The 18,961-nt window shown below is 40.2% G+C and overlaps 1 protein-coding gene across 2 annotated transcripts; it reads left to right on the top strand.

Moving 5' to 3' along the window:
- The first annotated feature begins 357 nt into the window (after positions 1 to 357).
- On the top strand, positions 358 to 14,705 carry ddx3xb (DEAD-box helicase 3 X-linked b). 2 transcript variants are annotated; one of them, XM_065272504.2, is made up of 19 exons: positions 358 to 688; positions 1,642 to 1,690; positions 1,823 to 1,870; positions 5,698 to 5,892; positions 6,008 to 6,140; positions 6,230 to 6,337; positions 7,802 to 7,901; positions 7,990 to 8,125; positions 8,264 to 8,361; positions 8,452 to 8,550; positions 9,440 to 9,600; positions 9,730 to 9,874; positions 9,952 to 10,096; positions 10,358 to 10,408; positions 10,864 to 11,045; positions 11,136 to 11,253; positions 11,345 to 11,498; positions 11,581 to 11,708; positions 11,840 to 14,705. In XM_065272504.2, the coding sequence occupies exons 1-19, from the start codon at positions 644 to 646 to the stop codon at positions 11,911 to 11,913; spliced, it is 2,169 nt and encodes a 722-aa protein (XP_065128576.2). In that variant the 5' UTR covers positions 358 to 643; the 3' UTR covers positions 11,914 to 14,705. The 2 variants fall into 2 exon arrangements, with proteins under 2 accessions (XP_065128576.2, XP_065128577.2); XM_065272505.2 differs by lacking the exon at positions 10,358 to 10,408.
- The last annotated feature ends 4,256 nt before the right edge of the window (positions 14,706 to 18,961 follow it).

The following is an 18,961-nucleotide window of genomic DNA, read 5'->3' as shown; positions in this document are numbered from 1 at the left end:
TGTGCATTTAAGATCTCTGCGTGCAAGTTATTTTCAGTTGAGACAGTCTAGTACCTAAGCCTTGTATGTGAAACCTGGGGATAGTTTAGGTTTTTAAACTATGAATCAAATTCCAGAATGTAAACAGTTCGTCGTTAAATTGCGCGTGCTTTGTGCATAAATGTTTTAGGTTAGTATATTCCAGGAGGAAATATGTGGGGAAAACACGATGTTTCAGGCCCTTTGATCAGCCTGACATGTACCCTCTTAAAAAGAACAGAATTACGGTCCTGCTGATGTAAACACACAACACTGTGCATCGCTCCTTAAAGTCTCGCGACATCACAGATCGTCCAATAAAATGACGCGGTTTCCGCTGCGCTCTTATTTCACCTCAGGTTGAGAAAGAAGAGCAGCTCGAGTTCAGACTATTGTCGATAAGTCGTCATCTGCTTTAAATTATATTTCATCAGAAACATTACAGATTACACCAACCTTCACGCGTTGTCCTCGCTTTATTTTTCGTGTTTTTTAAAAGTTTACAGTCTCGCGGAACGGCGTCGAAAGGAATCACAGGACACGGCAACAGCGCGAGCACGAGCGACATACCGGCAAACAAAGAAATCCGTTTGTGCGCGACATCAACCCTAACCACTCGTTAGTTATGAGTCATGTGGCCGTCGACAATGTACACGGTCTAGATCAGCAGGTAAGCCGATGCCGACGATGCGTTTCTATTCGTGTTTTCGGTTTGCCCGGCGGTAGATGAAGTTGTAAAGCGGTACTGCTGCGTGTTTAAGATGGAGGTGCTGCTGTACATGAACGGATGATGGCGGAGCTGCGGCGCGTTTATTCGCACTGTCGCCTAATTACCCATTTGATGGCTCACTAGAAAGCGGTTGAGAGATGTTTTGTTTTGAAAGCGATTCGTGTCGGTATTTATCCGATGCGATTTCATTCAAACACCGCATCCACCCCGAGATCGGAAGAGAAACTTTGAGATTTTTATGTCGATGTAATTCAGCGATCTCTGGCCTACTGTTATTCACTCCAGGTTGATTTGATTTGTTACACGTGTACATGCAGTTGTTTGCTGCATTGCTGTCTTAAAAAAAATCACAATAAATAGCGTGGGTTATTTTTTTTAAAATATCGATGTCAACAACTATTCGCTACATTTTGCTAGTGATGTGGCACGTGTGATGTTGATGTCACTCCCGGATCATCAGCTCGCATGTGTCTTTATTTGACACAAGTTTAACTTAGTTGTTTGAAACCATGAGTACAGTTTAATTTACCATTAGTGTGACGATATTAATCGTTAAACCGCTTTAGTACTGAGCAAATGCTGGGCGTTGTTGATTTTGTGGTTTAGGTGTAAACTGCTTATTAGTTAAGAGTTAAGTAGTTGTGTATACAATAATGTTTAGGTTTAATTCTGAAATCTTAGTTGTCTAATCATGAGGCTTCAATAAGCCGGTTTCATACCGGCAAGCAAAGTACAAAGCGACTGCAAAATCTGCTCGTGCTCTCCTTAGCACCCTCCGGTGGCAGTACTGCGATTATTCGCTTGTTACATTGACCCCAATTCAGTTGTGTGTCGGTGTGTGTGTTTTTGTGTGTGTTCGTCCCATTAGTTCACCACGATCTTCTTTCTTTCAGCTCGCTGTGCTAGACTTAAACTCCCCTGATGTTCAAGGTGTCAATGGAAGTGAGTATCTGGTTAGATGTCTCGTGAACCGCATTTACATCTAGGTTGCAGATTCAAAGATGATTTTGTGTGATGTTAACTGAAGGTTTGTGTTGTAAATGTGTTCTTTTAACAAAGTCTGTCTTTCACCAGGACGCTACATTCCACCTCATTTAAGGAACAAAGAAACTTCTAAAAATGGTACGTAAAGCTTCTCTGAGCCCATCTAACCCTCACAAAGTCCATTTAGTTAGTCCATTGTGTAAGTTAGAGTTGTCTAATATCTGCTGAATGTTTTGGTCTAGTTCAGTTTTCGACTAGGAAGTGTGTGTGTGTTGTGTAAAATTAGCAATGTCTTGTTCTTTGCTTTATTTTGTTGTGCTCTCTTTGGGCCAGTACACTACGGGTGGCCCATGAGTGTGCAAAAATAAGTTCTACTTTGTACATACAGAGTTTGACTTTTTTCTCTTTTCAGCACATTTTTCCTAACCTTCCTCGACTCAAATCACACACGTAATCGGTATACGTCTCTTAACACTGTGATTAAGTACACAGATAGTGTGACCGGGATCTTTGGTTTTGCTTCATTCTGTAGTCCGTATGTGTTCACACTCGGGATGTCAATTTATGCAATTTCCCATTTTAGATAATCGGTTAAGATAACCATCAATTAAAGAATTGTAAACAGTAATAGTGCAATAAGCCTTTAATGCAGTGGCATATAGCCAATGACATAAAAATGTGTGTAAAAAAGCTTCCTCACACAAATTCAAAGATTTTATTTTGTCTAAACGTGCTAGTGGGATTGTAAAATGAGCCAATGTAGGTGGTGTTTGATAAAATCATCAATGAAACATAATAACTAACAGTGTATAACTCCGCCTCACATTTGCACTCTGCAGCAGTCACATGTTAGTTCATGCATCCATGACATGTCAAAATAAATGTTTTGTTATCATCAAGTCTTTATTTTTCTAGTTGTTCACCTTGCTTTCAGAGTCGTTGATGCACCGTTTGTTGTAAATTATGTCCAAGAAGCACACGAAGGGCACTTTTCTGGTCGTCACCTCAGCTTAGACCTGCGGCGTACTTTCAGCAAAAATGCTTATATTATGGGGATCGCAACCTTCCATTACTGTGCTTTCACACCGCCACCGGCGAGAGCGTCAATAAAAGCTCTGACTGCCTGCCAACGACGCTTTAGAAAAGGTGTAGTGGATGCTCTGACACTCGAACGCATTCTCTGAACTCCCCTCAAGTGGAGGTTTCCACCTTCCAATTGGTTGGCGCCAAACCATGCCATAGCTCATTACCATAAAGTTGAACTGATTTTAACTCTTCTTGACGCTCGCACTGTACATGACGCGCCACTTTGATGCTCTTGCCGGTGGTGGTGTGAAAGCACAGTTCGAAAACACGCAGCGCCTTAGCCAGACAATAATGATGATCAGTGATACATGTTGCTAGTCTCGCACGACATTAAAAACCCTAGGGGTATGTTTGGCATCAAGCATTGTTGTGATCATAGCTTGTTAAAGGGATACTTCACCGATTTAGCATTCAGCTTTGTATCTGTAGAAACCCGGCAGTATTACTGAATGACCATGTTTCCCTCCCTCATTTCTCCCTGAGAGGAGAGATATCTGCATTTTGGTTCTGCAAAAAAGTCCTCCGATGATGTAATATGACGATTTTTGCATCATCGGAGGACTTTTTTGCAGAACCAAAATGCAGATATCTCTCCTCTCAGGGGGAAATGATGGAGGGAAACATGGTCATTCAGTAATACTGCCGGGTTTCTACAGATACAAAGCTGAATGCTAAATCGGTGAAGTATCCCTTTAAGTTCTCCGCGCTAGTTTCATTTTTTTTCTGTGGCTGTATGTGTTTTGCGCAGGCGTCGCGCACACGTGCATGATCTTGCTTATTCAACAATCGTTACGTTTTATCAATTTAATTCTTATTGTCAATTAAATGAAGATCGATTAATTGTTAACATCCCTAGTTCACACATCCCATAAAGTTGTGTGACATCAGGGTGTGATGTAATTGTGCACTTGGTGGAATATTTACTAAGGCATCTAAGTTATTATCTGTGATTTCTCTTATAAAAAATAACACGCGAACTAGAACATTGGGCACCGTTGCATTAAGCTGGCGAATGATCTCATGCCCTGTTTTGAAGTCCATGAGTCAAAGTCATGAGTTCATTTTTGTTTTAAAAATGGCATTTAAACTGAAAAACGATCCTCTTTAATACTGGCGTTTCAATAAAGATTTCCATCTTTACAATACATGACCATAAATGCATGAAAAATCACCACTTGCACACGGCATGCACTTAAGTGTAAAAAAATCTTATTGCTGCAATAATGGCTTCCTCTTTGCTCAGGTATGCAGCCACACTGTCACAACACTTTTTCAGCCAGTTGTATTGAATTTTCTGTTGGGAGTTTATACCGCACATGACAGAAGTGGACAGCGCACGTAATATTATATATCCATATACTGGTATAATGTTTATAATTTGTGGTCATAGTTGGTGGGAAAAAGTGCACTATTTAGGGGCTGGCTGTTGTATCTCGGTAGTATAATGGTCATATGTCAGTGGCTTGATGGTTCAGAGAAGGATACGCAATAATTCTGAACACCCAGTCAGGAGTAAATGTGGGCATCTTTCGTTTAGGGCAATTTTCACAGCAGCGCAACTCCTGAGAGTCTCTGTTTACAAAAATTGAAAACTCAGTTGTGTGCAAAAGTAATGCACTTTAAAACAAAAAAGCACTAATCTGTTTTTGAATGAAAACTGTCTTTGCTATGACGCACCCCTTGTGGCATTGCTTCTGCCTTTAATTCACAATATTACAGAATCAGTCAACAATGTTACTAGGTCCCCATCCCAGGAGCGATCTTTGGAGCAATTTGGCAACGTTTTGTGTATACATGGAAGATGCTCTGTATTACGTCAGCATGTAAGAAAAGCATGCATCTCAAATCTATGCAAGGCTCTTCTAGGACAAGGATTAGCTCAGGGGTGGGGAACCCTGGTCCTGGAGGGCCACTGTCCTGCAGAGTTTAGTTCCAACCCTAATTAATCACACCTGAACAATCTAATTCAAGTCTTCAGGATTACTTGGAAATTAAATTCAGGTGTGTTCGGTTAGGGTTGGAACTAAACTCTGTTGGACAGTGGCCCTCCAGGACCCAGGGTTCCCCACTCCTGGATTAGCTTAAGCCAGGACTAGCCCTTAGTTTATATAGGAAATATAACTAGTTTTAGCAAGTATGCCTTACTAAAAACATTACTTGTGTGCATTGTGTGGGAAAACAAAGGGCACTGATGTATTTTAAGATATGTTAGTGCAAGTTGTTTTCAGTTTGGAGAGCTCTTAAATTGATTTTAGTCTAGGACTAGTCTTATCCCTGTCCGGGAAACCACCACATAAGGAACAAATTTCCTAGCTCTGTGGCGTAGACTCTTATCGGATTGATTCCTTATTTTCACGTTTCTGGCTGTTCAGCCCCAACACCCTCCTGACTATTGGTTTTCTTTTTAGCAGGAGCTTATTCCTCTGGTAGACAGAGCGCTTACTCAGTGGCACCAGGAGGGAGCTGTAAGTTTCAATTATGAACGGCCTTCGTTAAAGGAAGTTTTGAGGGAAATGTCCACAACCGTGCATGAGTCCATGCTGTTTTATCCATGATTAATTTCCTCAATGCTTTTGGAATCGTAACTTGCGTGTGCTGTCGCTTGAATTACTTTGGCCGCATTCATGCTTGCAAGCAGATACCAAATGTCCGTTTCATTAGTTCTTTTATTAAGACTGGCGGCAGAAGTTTTAACTTGGGCCACGTGCATGAGTCTGTTGCCCGTGTTACTAATCGTGTTACTTTTGACACCCCTCTTCCCTCACCTGTGCAGAAAGCTCAACTCCAGCTAAAGATAACAACTTAAGAGGTCTCATTTCTGACTGGCGTAGGTGTGGATGATGATGATGATGATGATGATATTCTCTCTCTTGCACAAGATTCACCCGGAGGATGGGATAATGGACGCAGCAATGGATTTGTGAATGGTTACCATGATGGGCGTGACAATCGCATGAATGGTGGCAGCAGTTTTGGGGGACGTGGTCCCATGCGCAGTGACCGTGGAGGAAGGGGCAGCTACAGAGGAAAACCAAGTGGCTCCTACAATCCTATCCAGCCAATGCAGAATGAAGGCAAGTGTCTTAACTATGATTTGTTCGTCAAATGTTCACAGCGATACTGCAAGGAATTCAAGGTGCCTGTAGATCTTCTGTTGTTCACATTTAAAAAAAAAAAATGGTTTATTAGGATTTGGGTACGAGAACAAAGATGGCGGTGGATGGAATGCTCCAAAAGACAATGCCTACAACAGCTTTGGAGGACGCTCTGACCGAGGAAAGTCTTCCTTCTTTAATGATCGAGGGTCTTCGTCCAGAGGAAGGTAATGTCTTTTTCCATGGAGTGACCATTAAAAACTCACTTTAGATCTGCAATGCTGCTCTCTAACTTCTGCAGTGTTGTGTTTGACAGGTATGAGCGTGGAGGGTTTGGCGGCGGTGGCAATAGCAGATGGGTGGAGGACTCCAGGGATGAAGAAGACTGGTCCAAACCATTGCCCCCCAATGAGCGCCTTGAACAGTGAGTGTTGACCCGGGTTTAAAGAAACCTGTCATTTAGTTTGTAGATGTGTATTTTATGGTCGTGTGCTTTGCTGATAAGTAGGGCTGGGAATCTTTTGGACCCTCATGAATCGATTCTTGACGTTACGTGTCATGACGTCACATTTGCTCTTAAAGTCTGTCTACTGTTTGCACTTTTGGTACTAGTCTTACTGTACTTTAATGCCACTAAGTGCTTAATAAAGTCATTCTTGGATACAAGTATGTTCTGTTTCTGTTGTCGGACATTAAAATAAAATAAGTAATAAATAGTAATTAAAAGTTAAAAATAAACATTTAAATCTTTTTAAAATTGACTTTTCTCCTTTTTTAAAACACCTGTACCAACTCATCAGCCTCCTTCCAGAATGTCTCCCTAACAAGCTAATGATTTAAATCCGGTGTGTTAATTAAGGAGACCTCTAAAACATTCTGGAAGGGGGTCCTTGAGGACCAGGGTTGATCTACAGGATCCTCTATAAAAGCACATGACATTTTAGTCATTTAGACGGTCTATGCACTTAAGTATATCATCTTAGCTTTACAAGTCCTTTCAATTTACTGTTTTAATTTTTTTGTTGAAAGTGTAGTGTAATATATAAAAAATATAATGTAGTAAGTTAAAATGGTTTGCACTGGTAATTTAATTATAACTTAATGACAGCAAAAAATATTTTACAGTGTATGTAATAAAAATGTGTGCAATGGATGTACTAAAGCAAAAAATAAGATTAAACACCCCTACTCCTTTAAAAATGGGGAGGAGACCACAAGAAACTCTGAGTTTACAGGATAAAACCTGCTCCTGACCAGGTTAGGTTCAGAGAGTAAGTTACCTCTCCTTCTGAAACGGGCTTGACTTATCTTGCTGTCTCGGGTTTAACCTAGCTCTCATTTTGAAACCGTAAACTCAGTTTCCCTCATTTCAGGGTTAACATACTCAGAGTTTTCACTTAACCTCCTTTCTGAAACAGGCCCCAGGTCTCTTGATGGCTTAATCTGTTTTGTATTATTATCTGTAGAATATGTTGTAATGCAACCACACATACATCGCCCATCCTTCCTCCCTATAAGATGGCCGATTAAAATCCATTCATGCAGTCAGTTTCCCCCCACCATAGAGAGTGTAGTTTTTGGTTGCTTAGCAGTGGAAGACACCATGGGTGCGCAACCTCCTGAGTGCTTTGGAAAGAAGGAAGGAAGTTCCTTGACATGCGTTTAATGTGTTTTTAGATGAGAACGGCCCATTTAAAGTTTAAATCAATTATCAAGCAAATATTAAACAATTTTTTTCTGTGGGTAGTATTGACAGTAGATGCAGGGGAGGGGGTAGAGGGTGGGCCGCAAATTGCCCATTGTCCAGCAGTTTAAAACTCATGGAGAAATAGGTTGTTACCCATTTATATATTTTTCTTCTGTGAACTGTAAATATTTTCTCTTGCAGTGAGCTCTTTTCTGCAAGCAACACTGGGATTAACTTTGAAAAATATGACGACATTCCTGTTGAAGCCACAGGCCACAACTCTCCTCCACATATTGAAAGTGTGAGTCACTTAATCCATATCTCGGAGTTGAAATGCAAATAAGTTCTTGGGTTTGAAGTGAATGTTTTTTTTTCTTTCTGTAAATTAGTTCCATGATGTAGAGATGGGAGAAATCATTATGGGAAATATAGCACTGAGTCGCTACACGCGCCCAACTCCTGTCCAGAAGTACGCTATTCCAATCATCAAGTCTAAGCGAGACCTGATGGCGTGCGCGCAGACCGGTCAGTTCGCTGTCACTTCTTTGTGTATTTCTTCTGGAAATGTGTTTGTAAAGTAGAGAGTGTTTCCCGCATTCTACGTTTGGTTTTGCGAATATGTGTGTGTGCTCTAATTACACTTTGTCTTTGTTAATCTTGCAGGCTCTGGTAAAACTGCAGCGTTTCTGTTGCCGGTGCTGAGTCAAATATACACAGAAGGGCCAGGAGATGCGCTGCAGGCAATGAAGAACAGTGCCCAGGTATTAACTTTGTGTGTTTTTGTCTTTGAATGTAGGAAGAACCTTTCCATACATGATTTGTGTGTGAAACTGAGCATTTTTTTTCCTTAGGAAAATGGGAAGTATGGTCGTCGTAAGCAGTACCCAATTTCACTGGTTCTTGCTCCAACAAGAGAACTTGCCCTCCAGATCTATGATGAGGCCAGGAAGGTAATAAATGATGTAGCATTAGAACTAAACCAGCTCTTATTATTATTTATTCTTAAAGCGACATTCCACTTTTTGGAAAATATGCTTATTTTAAGCTCCCCTCGAGTTAAACATTTGATTCTTACAGTTTTGGAATCCATTCAGCTGTTCTCTGGGTTTGCCGCAAGCACTTTTAGCATAGCTTAGCACAATCCATTGAATCTGATTAGACCATTAGCATTGCGCTCAAAAATAACCAAAGAGTTCCAACCAATATTTTTCCTATTTATAAACTTGACTCTTCGTGTACTAAGACCAATGGAATATTAAAAGTTGCTTTTTTTAGGCAGATATGAACTACACTGTCATTCTGGCATAATAATCGAGGACTTTGCTGCCTGCAGCAGTCGCAATGATATTACGCAGCGCCTGAAAATGGTCACCTGCTACTGAAAGATACTAAGGAAATGAAAAGGTTTCTTTTGGCTGCTGCGTAATATTGCGCCTCCTGCAGCCATGTTACGGCAGCAAAGTCACTGATTATTACGCCAGCTATTCCTAGCTATATCTGCCTGGAAAATGGCAACTTAATTTCCGTCGGTCTTAGTACACAATGTAACGGAAGAGTCAAGTTTAAAATAGGAAAAATATCGAAACTCTGGATATTTTTGAGCACGATGCTAATGGTCTAATCAGATTCAATGGATTGTGCTAAGCTATGCTAAAAGTGGCAGCGGCAGACCCGGAGATCAGCTGAATGGATTCCAAAATGGTAAAAATCAAATGTTTAACTCGAGGAGTGTCCCTTTAAATCTTCACTCTTCATGGTGGTGAATTGATTCCATGTGACACCGTATTAAATTCAATACAATATTGTCAACATTCTTAAAAAAAACTTGTTGTTTTTTAGGTTGCCTACCGTTCTCATGTACGTCCTTGTGTGGTGTATGGAGGGGCAGATATCGGTCAGCAGATTCGTGATCTGGAGAGAGGCTGTCATCTGCTGGTGGCCACACCTGGTCGTTTAGTGGATATGATGGAGAGGGGCAAAATTGGCCTGGACTATTGCAAGTATGGCAACATTCATTGGCACTTCTTCTTTGTGACTGTAATCTAATGATTTCTTTCTTTCAATTTAGCCATAGTAAATGGATAGCAAAAGAATAGGTTTAAATTCGAGCTGTGCGTTTTTGTCATTAGTTACTTGGTGCTGGACGAAGCAGACAGAATGTTGGACATGGGTTTTGAGCCACAGATTCGCCGTATCGTCGAGCAGGACACCATGCCTCCCAAAGGGCTACGACAGACCATGATGTTCAGTGCCACCTTTCCAAAGGAGATCCAGGTATCGCAGTGTCCACGTGAAAAGGAGTTTTGCTAAAAGGGAATGTTTTTCCTGATGGGTTTTGGTGTGCTTCTCAGATCTTGGCTCGTGACTTCCTGGAGGATTACATTTTCCTGGCTGTGGGAAGAGTCGGTTCCACCTCTGAGAATATCACCCAGAAAGTGGTGTGGGTTGAAGAAAACGACAAGAGGTCCTTCCTGCTGGACCTGCTTAATGCTACAGGTGATTTAATTTGTTTAATGGCTCTTAAACGCTCTGGGACGTTCATGACGTGTTGAGTTTGAGCAGAGCAAATGAGCATAATTTGAGTTGGCAGAGAATCTTTTGTATTAGCCATGAGATTCTCTCTCTTCAAAAGTGCAGCAAATGCGGAGAAATGCTGCATGCTTAACCACCACCTCCTAAACGCAGAGCTTCATCATTGAAATAATAAATAATGAAAGCGATCTATTGAGGCTCATCATAAGGTCTCATTTTATTCAGTCATTCCCAATGAGGGTCAAGACAATACGGGGGAGAACGTAGAAAAACCTGGTGAGTAGAGACTTCTTCACTGAAAGCGGACTGAATGCAAGTCTCATCTCACTTTTTTTTATTTTGCTTAAACATTGTCTTGTAACAATCCCCCCCCCCCATTTCATATCTGATTTGTTCCTGAAAAGGACTTTTACTTGAAATGTGCAAGTTTTGTGTGTGTATATATATATTTGGATTTTTTCCTTCTGCTTTTAATTTGGAAATCATCACGTCCAACAGTCCTACATTTAGATCTGTGCATGAGGTCAAGCCGAATGGCTGCTGTAATTCACTTGCATTCATCATCCGTCTAGGAATAATATTGTGATTGATTTCAAATTAATTTTGGGGAGGTACGAATGCTCGTCACTCTTTTTGTTGGTGTTCGTTAGCCCTACACTTTTCGGGTGCAGGTGGAGACGGAAGAATCTCAAATGTCTGGTTTTCATTGTCTTTTTTTCATCGTCCAACAGGAAAAGAATCTCTGACTTTGGTGTTTGTTGAAACCAAGAAGGGAGCTGACGCTCTGGAGGACTTCCTGTACCGTGAAGGCTATGCCTGTACGAGTATCCATGGTGATCGTTCCCAGAGAGACCGCGAGGAAGCGCTCCACCAGTTTCGTTCTGGTCGATGCCCTATATTGGTCGCCACTGCTGTATGTAGTTTTCTTTGAATTGTCCGATTGTCGTATCATGTGGTCTCGTGGTGAAGGTCACTAAATGTTGTTGTTGATGTCATTGTTCAGGTGGCTGCTCGTGGTCTGGACATCTCTAATGTAAAACACGTAATTAATTTTGACCTTCCTAGCGATATCGAGGAGTATGTTCACCGTATTGGACGTACTGGTCGTGTGGGCAACCTAGGTAAGCACCGTAACGCTATTTGCTGTTAAGAACGGGTCCTTATGGATTTCGAGTCCTGGCCGCACGTCTTGCTATGCTTTGCTTGTCGCAGGTCTTGCCACGTCGTTCTTTAATGATAAGAACGGCAACATCACCAAGGACCTGCTGGACATCTTGGTGGAGGCCAAACAAGAGGTACCGTCCTGGCTGGAGAGCCTGGCCTACGAGCATCAGCATAAGAGCAGCACCCGTGGACGATCCAAAAGGTAACGTTTTCTGTCTTGTAAGCGTACGCATCTCTTGTGATCTTTTCATTGGCAGCCTGTTAATGTGTTTTGTGTTTGTCAGGTTCTCTGGTGGTTTTGGTGCCAGGGACTACCGTCAGACCACCAGCAATACCAGCAGCGGAGGCTTCGGAATTCGCGGTGGCCGTAACTCAGGGGGTCACAGTGGTGGAAACCGTGGATTTGGTGGTGGTAAGGGTTGGTTTCTTTTAGGAAAATGCCCTCGTTGATGGCTTCCTTCCTATTAATGTTTTATTTATACACTGGTCACTAGATGATCTTCTCTTCAGTATCCTCACTTACCGAGTATTTCTGATCCTCAGGTGGCTTTGGCAATTTCTACAACAGTGATGGGTATGGAGGAAACTACTCGCAGGTGGACTGGTGGGGAAACTAAGGCACTTTCCCTTCACCTCTTCACATCCCCCATGATTATAGTGGATCACCATGCAAACTCACTGAATGGAAACCACATGTACCATAGCCAGACTATTTACCCTGTGTAGCTTTGAAGAACTTTGCAGTACATTACCAGCTGTGATTCTCTGACCTCATCCAGAAGGGGTCTGATCCCATGGGATATGGGGATACAAGGACAACTGGAAGTTTGGCTGTAGCGGGAATCAGTCTCACGATGTGCTCATCTGTAGAACGGAGGGGGGGAAGGAGGCAGAAAATCTTGGACTCTAGTTTTCCACTACATCTCTCTTTTTTTGTACTGAATGAGAATCATTTTGTTTGTTAATGTACTGTGCCTTTAAATTTAGACCTTTTTTGTTTGTTTTATGTCTGGCTGACACTTGACCTAATTTTCCCCCTCATCATCTCACCCCCCCCCCCCCCCCCCATTTTGTTAAGGAAGGCAAAAAACTAAGCTTGGATGTAATCAAACCTTGGCAACCTTCAGGATGGTCTGTCACAACCTCATTTTGAACTTAAATTATAATGGGGTGAACAGTGCTGTTGTCACACAAAGGGGTCTGACCCCTCTTATATTGGCTTTTACATTCTTGCGTGGGAATAAAAACGTTTAAAGGAAAAGATCTTGCTCACTCTATCCTGGAGAGATACATATAGAGACACTGTAGTGTTCTGAAAAAAGCCAAGCCATTCCACTATATGATCGTAATTTAAGTTGTTGAACCTGCCTGCCTCCCATCGCTCCACTTGGCAATTGTAACATTGAGGCAGCTAGTTCAGTACCATGCTAGCTGTTTATTGGAGTTGAATTATTTGACTTTTTTTACTTTTACGTTTTACTTGAACAGTTTCGGAGGTAGCAATTGGATGTTTTTTTTTTTTTCTTTTAACAGTCTTGAACTTGAATATGATACGGTAGGCTTGTGGCATCTTTCATAGTGAAAGTTTAAATGGCTACACCGGACCACGGCGTCAGAGCGGACTGGTCCTAAAAGTCATGCCTGTCTCCGAACTAATCCGCATGCTAGTGTTCTTGTTTTTTGGTCAAGGAAATTTTCAAACCAATTTCTGCAGCAGGCTTCTATGGTTGTTACAGGTAACGTTTGTTCACGTTTTTTATTTCTCGTTTCTCTCTCTTTTTCAAGCTGCGTTAAATGCCGCAAGACATCTTCGGTTTATTTCTTGAGACACGGCGACCGCTCCCCCTCTCCTACGTCTGTGTTTTAGGGCAGACTGGGAACGTAAGAAATCGACGTTGACGACGAGGAACCGCACAAGATGAGACACCGAGGCTGGAAGGGGTGTAGTTTTGACTGACTTTTGGCTTCTTTGTCTTTTGAGGATGATCTTTTCGTGGCATCCTGGCCAAAGATCGGGTTTTTCCCCAGTTCTCCCATCCACCTTTTATCGAATTCTGGCAGCTGTAGTCTCGGGTTGAGCTGCTGTAAGTTAAATGACATCAGCTGATAGCGTGGCAGTATCTCCTTTACCAGGCGGACGGAGCCTGACGAGGGTGGGTTGGGGGTACGTTAAACTAAAGTGCAATAGATTTAATCTCAAGCGTGTTGTTGTGCCTTTTTTGATAATGTTGAAAAAGGTGACCTGATGCAGATGCATTGACAGTATTGTGGTAACTTGAGAGGAGTGATGCTGCTTAGGTCTAGACCCTTGCGTGTTGTGCGCTCCTCATGTTTTATGAAAGTTTTATTGCACATCTTGGGTTTTATATAAATGTCTCGAGTGCGTGTCCTTAAGCTTCCAAATAATATGTGTAAAGATTGTGAAACGCAGCTTGTTTACAAAAGGGGAAGTGTTCTCCAACAGTTAACCAGGATTGATTTGGGACCAGGGGGATTAGCAGTGGGGAATTTAGCTATTTGCACACAGATTACTAGATTCTACTTTTGCTGCTAGTTTGTGTAATTTATTAAGCATTTTTGAGAAATATTTATTTTTATAAGCCTAAAAGTGATCGTTTCAAATAACTTGACCAAAAGACAGTACAAAAACACTGGCACTTGAATGTTGAATGTCACCCGTATGCGTGAGGTTTATATTTTTCGGGGTAGTGTGAGCTTTTAATGTCTAAAGAGGTCATTTTGAATGCAGAAATCCTCATCTGTAATCGGTCTCGCTGACCGTTTCGATTCAGTCAATCAGAATTGCTTAATTGGCGGCCAAAATTGAAGAGAAAAAAAAGCAAAACCATGCCAAGGTTTGAAAAACTTACAGTAATATTTTTCTAATTGCGTGCGAGGTGTTCAGATTCTCCCGTTTTTTTTCCTTACGTTTTTCTTGATTTGTATTTTAACCCCCAGTGAATGTCTGGCACACGGCAATCTTAAGTAACAAATACGTGGTTATTCTCTATTGTTGCATTTGCATATTGTGGGCTATGTCGGTCTTGTTCTCTGACAGGTTTGGCCATAAATTCAGTCTTAATTAAAGGGGTCAAGTGTTGAAGTAAAAGGGTGTGAAAGTGTTTAACATGAAATGGGTGGCTTTTAATTCACCGAATCATGTGAAAGAACATCACCGGAGCCCTTCGAGTTAGTGTGTTTGCTTTGTAATAGTTTAGAGGCTGTGCACTGCACGAAAAATGTTTCTTGTATGATTTTACCAAATTAAAAGTTGAAAATTGCAAATACAGAAATTGTTCGGTGTATTTGCAGGCTGGCTCAAGCATATGGGTCTCTTCATAATGCTTTTGTCTTTTTGTCATTGTTTTACACAGAATGAATACTGAAAATAAAAACCTGCTATATCTTACATTTCTATACTGTGGTTTGTGAGCTCGAGACATAGATCACATGTACAGTGGCCTTGAAAAGGTCTTGTATGCTCAAAGGGGGGAACCCAAACCCAAAATGAAAATCCTGTCATTTAATAACTCTTGTATGAGTTTTTATTCTCTTGGGACATAAAAGAGATTTTTTTTTTTAGCACATTATTGATTGTACTCCTAGACTTTCATAGTATTTGTTTTTCCTGCATGTTCAGTGTGTGATGTTATAATCCAATTCTGCCAAAACTTGTTCTGTTGCAGCACTTCAATATTGGGATGTACAAAGAATTTAAAAATTTCGTTACACATTAATTTTGTGACAGGCTATGGTAAAATGAAGCATACTTTTAGTACACGTGTATTTACATTTTAATCATAAATGTGTCACTCCTCCTCTTGGTTGTCTCTTCCATCTCTCCAATTCTGATTTGCTCCTAGGTGAGTGGATTAGGTGTGTCGTCAAACCAGTGTGGTCGTGAGTTTATTATGCTTAAGGCCTTATTTGGCACTGAACATTTATTATAATATTAATCTAAAATTTAGTAGTCTTGAAATTGTTTTAGATGCAGTTGCTTAAGCTGGGTACTCGCCACAAGATAATCGGGCTGAATTTTGGCCGATTTTCCCCCTTACGACAATCCTATAAAGTACCGTCTTTGTGGTTGCACCGATTATCTTCTCAAATTTTCCTGTGGTGTGCGGTGGGTTAAGAGCATCTGAATCTACTCAAAAGCACATCGGGGCCAGTGATTTCAAAAATATAAAAACAATTTGAATATTTACAATCAGAAATCCTGTTGTGTGGAGGAAACCCCAAGGACAAACACACACGCTGTAGATCGTGACGTAAAACGAAAGAAACCGTAACAATCAGAAAGCGAGCTGAGGAAAGATTAAACCATAACAACTACATGAGGGGCAGCAGGCACAGTCCAAAGTGAGATTAAAAAAACAAACAGTCCATTGAATTAATACCATTTCTTTATGCTTGTTGTTTGCTGTCTGAGATTCGTGAACCTGGAGACTCCTGTGTACATGGAGTTTTGTTTAAATGTGTGTTATAAATAAATAGTGCTCATAAATGCGGTTTAAATAGTATCCTCCTTTACGTTTCAGAACGGAAAACACTCTTGTTCTTTGAGTCACAGGTTGATGATGTGTGTAAAAAAAGAACATCAGCGTATGTACTTTCTTCGTAAGCTTCGCAGTTTTAGTGTTGATACTGTCTTTATGAAAATGTTTTATATTAAATCTGTTCCGTTTTCCTCTTTTATCTGTTGGCATGGGTCACTTCCTATTTAACAGAAAAAAATCATGCAATTTATTGTGAAGGTCTGCAGCAAAATTGTGGGAACACCATTAGATGACCTAATGATCTGCATAAGGCCTGGGGCCTGATGTATAAACGTTGCGTACGCACAAAATGGGCATAGAAATATGCGTACGCAATTTTCCACGCACATGTCGGCATTTATAAAAAATAAACTTGGCGTAAATAAGAGCGCACCGTACGGATGCTCTCCACTGTGCGTACGCACTCTTTTTGAGCGGTGTGAAAGAACATAAACTCTGTTCTTGTTTTCATACACATTTAGTTTAAATATACCCGTTTCATTCATGAAGATCAGCACTCAAATTGCATCTAGGAGTCGCACCTGCCTATGAGTAGCAAACATTTAACAGATGAAAATTATTGAAAAGACGAAGCCTCTACGGTGAATGGAGTGCCACACACATCTGTCATGAGCGCGTCTGTGTGTTTGAAACGCAAGGCTATAAAGAACTACATGAATAAGCTTTTCTTCACTCAACAAACCCTAAAGGCTAATGTTTCGTGTATTAGTCTTTATCATCTAATCATAGACAAAACTGTAAAAAAAAAATAGTTTTAATTTAGTTAAGCCAAATGACAGAAACAAACTCGAGTGACTACATTGCTACAATAGACTTTATAACCTGTAAGATGATGAAAAAAATGTGATGCACTCGTCTCTGACATTTAATAAAGTTTAGCCTAATATAAAGAGACGTTCTTACAATGCGGGTTTATATAAGAAAAACACTAACAAGTATTTAAACTCATTGGTTTTTATATTCTGGTTTCATCTGCTTACCTGTAAATATGTTTTTTTTAAGGTTTGTACTGAACTTTTAGTTTGTAGCTACTGAACTTTTTTTTATCTTAATGCCTTATGGCAGCGCCGCGTAATACATCATTGCCTTTATGTTTTATTATGGGAAACACTTAACGCGAAACTTTTATATGCTGGGCTCGTCTACTTGCCTATAGCAGCCTATTCTTTATAAGGTATTTAATATTGCAGTCTTAATGCATTAAGTCGCCTTCAATGGTATAATTGATGCACTTGCCACCTGAGATAAAGACGAACATGACCCGAAACGATCTCCACCATCCGCTGTTCAAAAACATTTAATCTCCCTCTGAGTTTGTTTTATATCAAAAATGTTATGAATATAATGACACCTGTCTGGCCATATGTGAAACCAGTATCAACTTTGACAATGCCAGTGTTTAAACACTGTTTTTATAATTTCATAAAACCCATAAGCCTAAAAAAATTATTTCTCTGGCCAAAAGTATATTTTAAATAATATGCAAAATAGGTTAATTTTATAAAGTTTATTTTTTAAGTTGAAACTATTTCATTTTAATCTTTTTAAAACTGTTTTATTTACAGGTTCGTAACATAAAGTTTTTCTTCCAATGTGACGTGAATATATTTCCTAGAATTAAAATATATGAAGGGCTAAATATATTTTTTAATGCTTTAAAATGTATTTACTTGTGAAAAATATATTTTTGTAAACATATTTCAAAATATATTTCAGCAAATATATATTTTGGCATTTTTTTATTATTTTGAATTTAAAAATATATTTTTACGATATTTTCCTTGCGTTTTATAACGTTTATCCATATTAAAATGATATGCAGACCACATTATGCCTATTAAAACTAGGGGTTGTACGCTCCATGTATGGTTGTTTCGGGGAGGAGATGGGGGCGGGACGCACGTACGCACAATCTTCCACTCACTGGGATTTATCAATGGAATTTTGCGCAGTTTCTGGAGTACGCATGGTTTTATAAATCTGAAAACTTTTGTGCGTACGCAAATTCTGCCTTATGTGCGTACGCACACTTTAAGGATGGAATCTACGCAAAGTTTTATACATGAGGCCCCTGATCTTTAAAGCTACTCTGGCTGATCCGAGTCATCCCTTTTGGGGTGAATTTTGGTTGCTACCCTCTGGGCGTACATGTAGTCTGCTGTGATGTAATACAAATAGATTCAGAAAGTCATTCATCCCGGCTGTTACTCCCATTGTTAATAGCATTCTTTAAATCGTGTTGTACTGTACTGATGTTTATTTATTGTTGTTTAATGTGTTGAGGTTACTGCGTGATGTCGAGGATAATAGTGACCTTGAATCTTGGTCCTTGTTACTGAAATATCAACGTTATTGACACCACGCCCAGAAAATGGCCTAGTTTGTAGTCGATTTTTAAATGCCGGCTCCACTTAACATCACCACCTTTAAACTCATCCATTGGTTTGCGCAGTAGATAGCGTCCAAGGAACAAACATGTCGTTGAAGACTGCTAAATATTGTGCAGTGCCTGGTTGTTAAAGAACACAGTCACTGCATAACCTTCCCTCAGAATCTGATATTAGGGGTGCGTGGTTTTAAGAAGTTTATAAGAAATTTCCTTCAGAAATACGTAACGAGTTCTGATTGTGTAGTTTGTTTAGTGTGTTGTGATTGGACAGCAGCTTAGCAGAGCCGTTTAAGCTTAGCTGGTGACTGACGTATTCCTGTGGGCGGAGTTTAGACAAAAAACTGTTCTAGTGACGTCATTCAATCAGGAAGTAGAGGACTGTAGTCCAAACCGGCCTATAGACTACAAAAACCCCTTTTCTCTGTCAAATAGGCACCAAATTCTAAATGTATGTTACATTTCGACTACAAATATGAAGCACTTTTAATAAAGATTAATGGTTCTATGGGTGAAATGCTCCTTTAAAGTTATTTGTAATAAGTGAAGTTTACCGTTTAGTTCACACCTTACAGACTCATTTAAAAAAAAAAGTTTATCGTTAAATGGTTACCCCTGCCTCCATTAGGCTACATATCTTTTGCATTTCGTTATAAATGTTTAATTACCACATTTGAGTGAATTGCAAAACGTGTTTACCGGTATGTATATATAGTTTTT

This window comes from Paramisgurnus dabryanus, chromosome 7 (assembly GCF_030506205.2).
Source record: "Paramisgurnus dabryanus chromosome 7, PD_genome_1.1, whole genome shotgun sequence".
NCBI lineage: Eukaryota > Metazoa > Chordata > Actinopteri > Cypriniformes > Cobitidae > Paramisgurnus > Paramisgurnus dabryanus.
This window is presented reverse-complemented; position numbering and strand designations above follow the sequence as displayed.

Excerpts from the sequence above, each read along its gene's own strand:
- ddx3xb (XM_065272504.2), top strand. The coding sequence starts at position 644 with ATGAGTCATGTGGCCGTCGACAATGTACACGGTCTAGATCAGCAG. Across the intron at positions 9,875-9,951 it reads CCTTTCCAAAGGAGATCCAG|ATCTTGGCTCGTGACTTCCT; the intron begins GTATCGCAGTGT and ends TGTGCTTCTCAG. Across the intron at positions 11,709-11,839 it reads AAACCGTGGATTTGGTGGTG|GTGGCTTTGGCAATTTCTAC; the intron begins GTAAGGGTTGGT and ends TCTGATCCTCAG.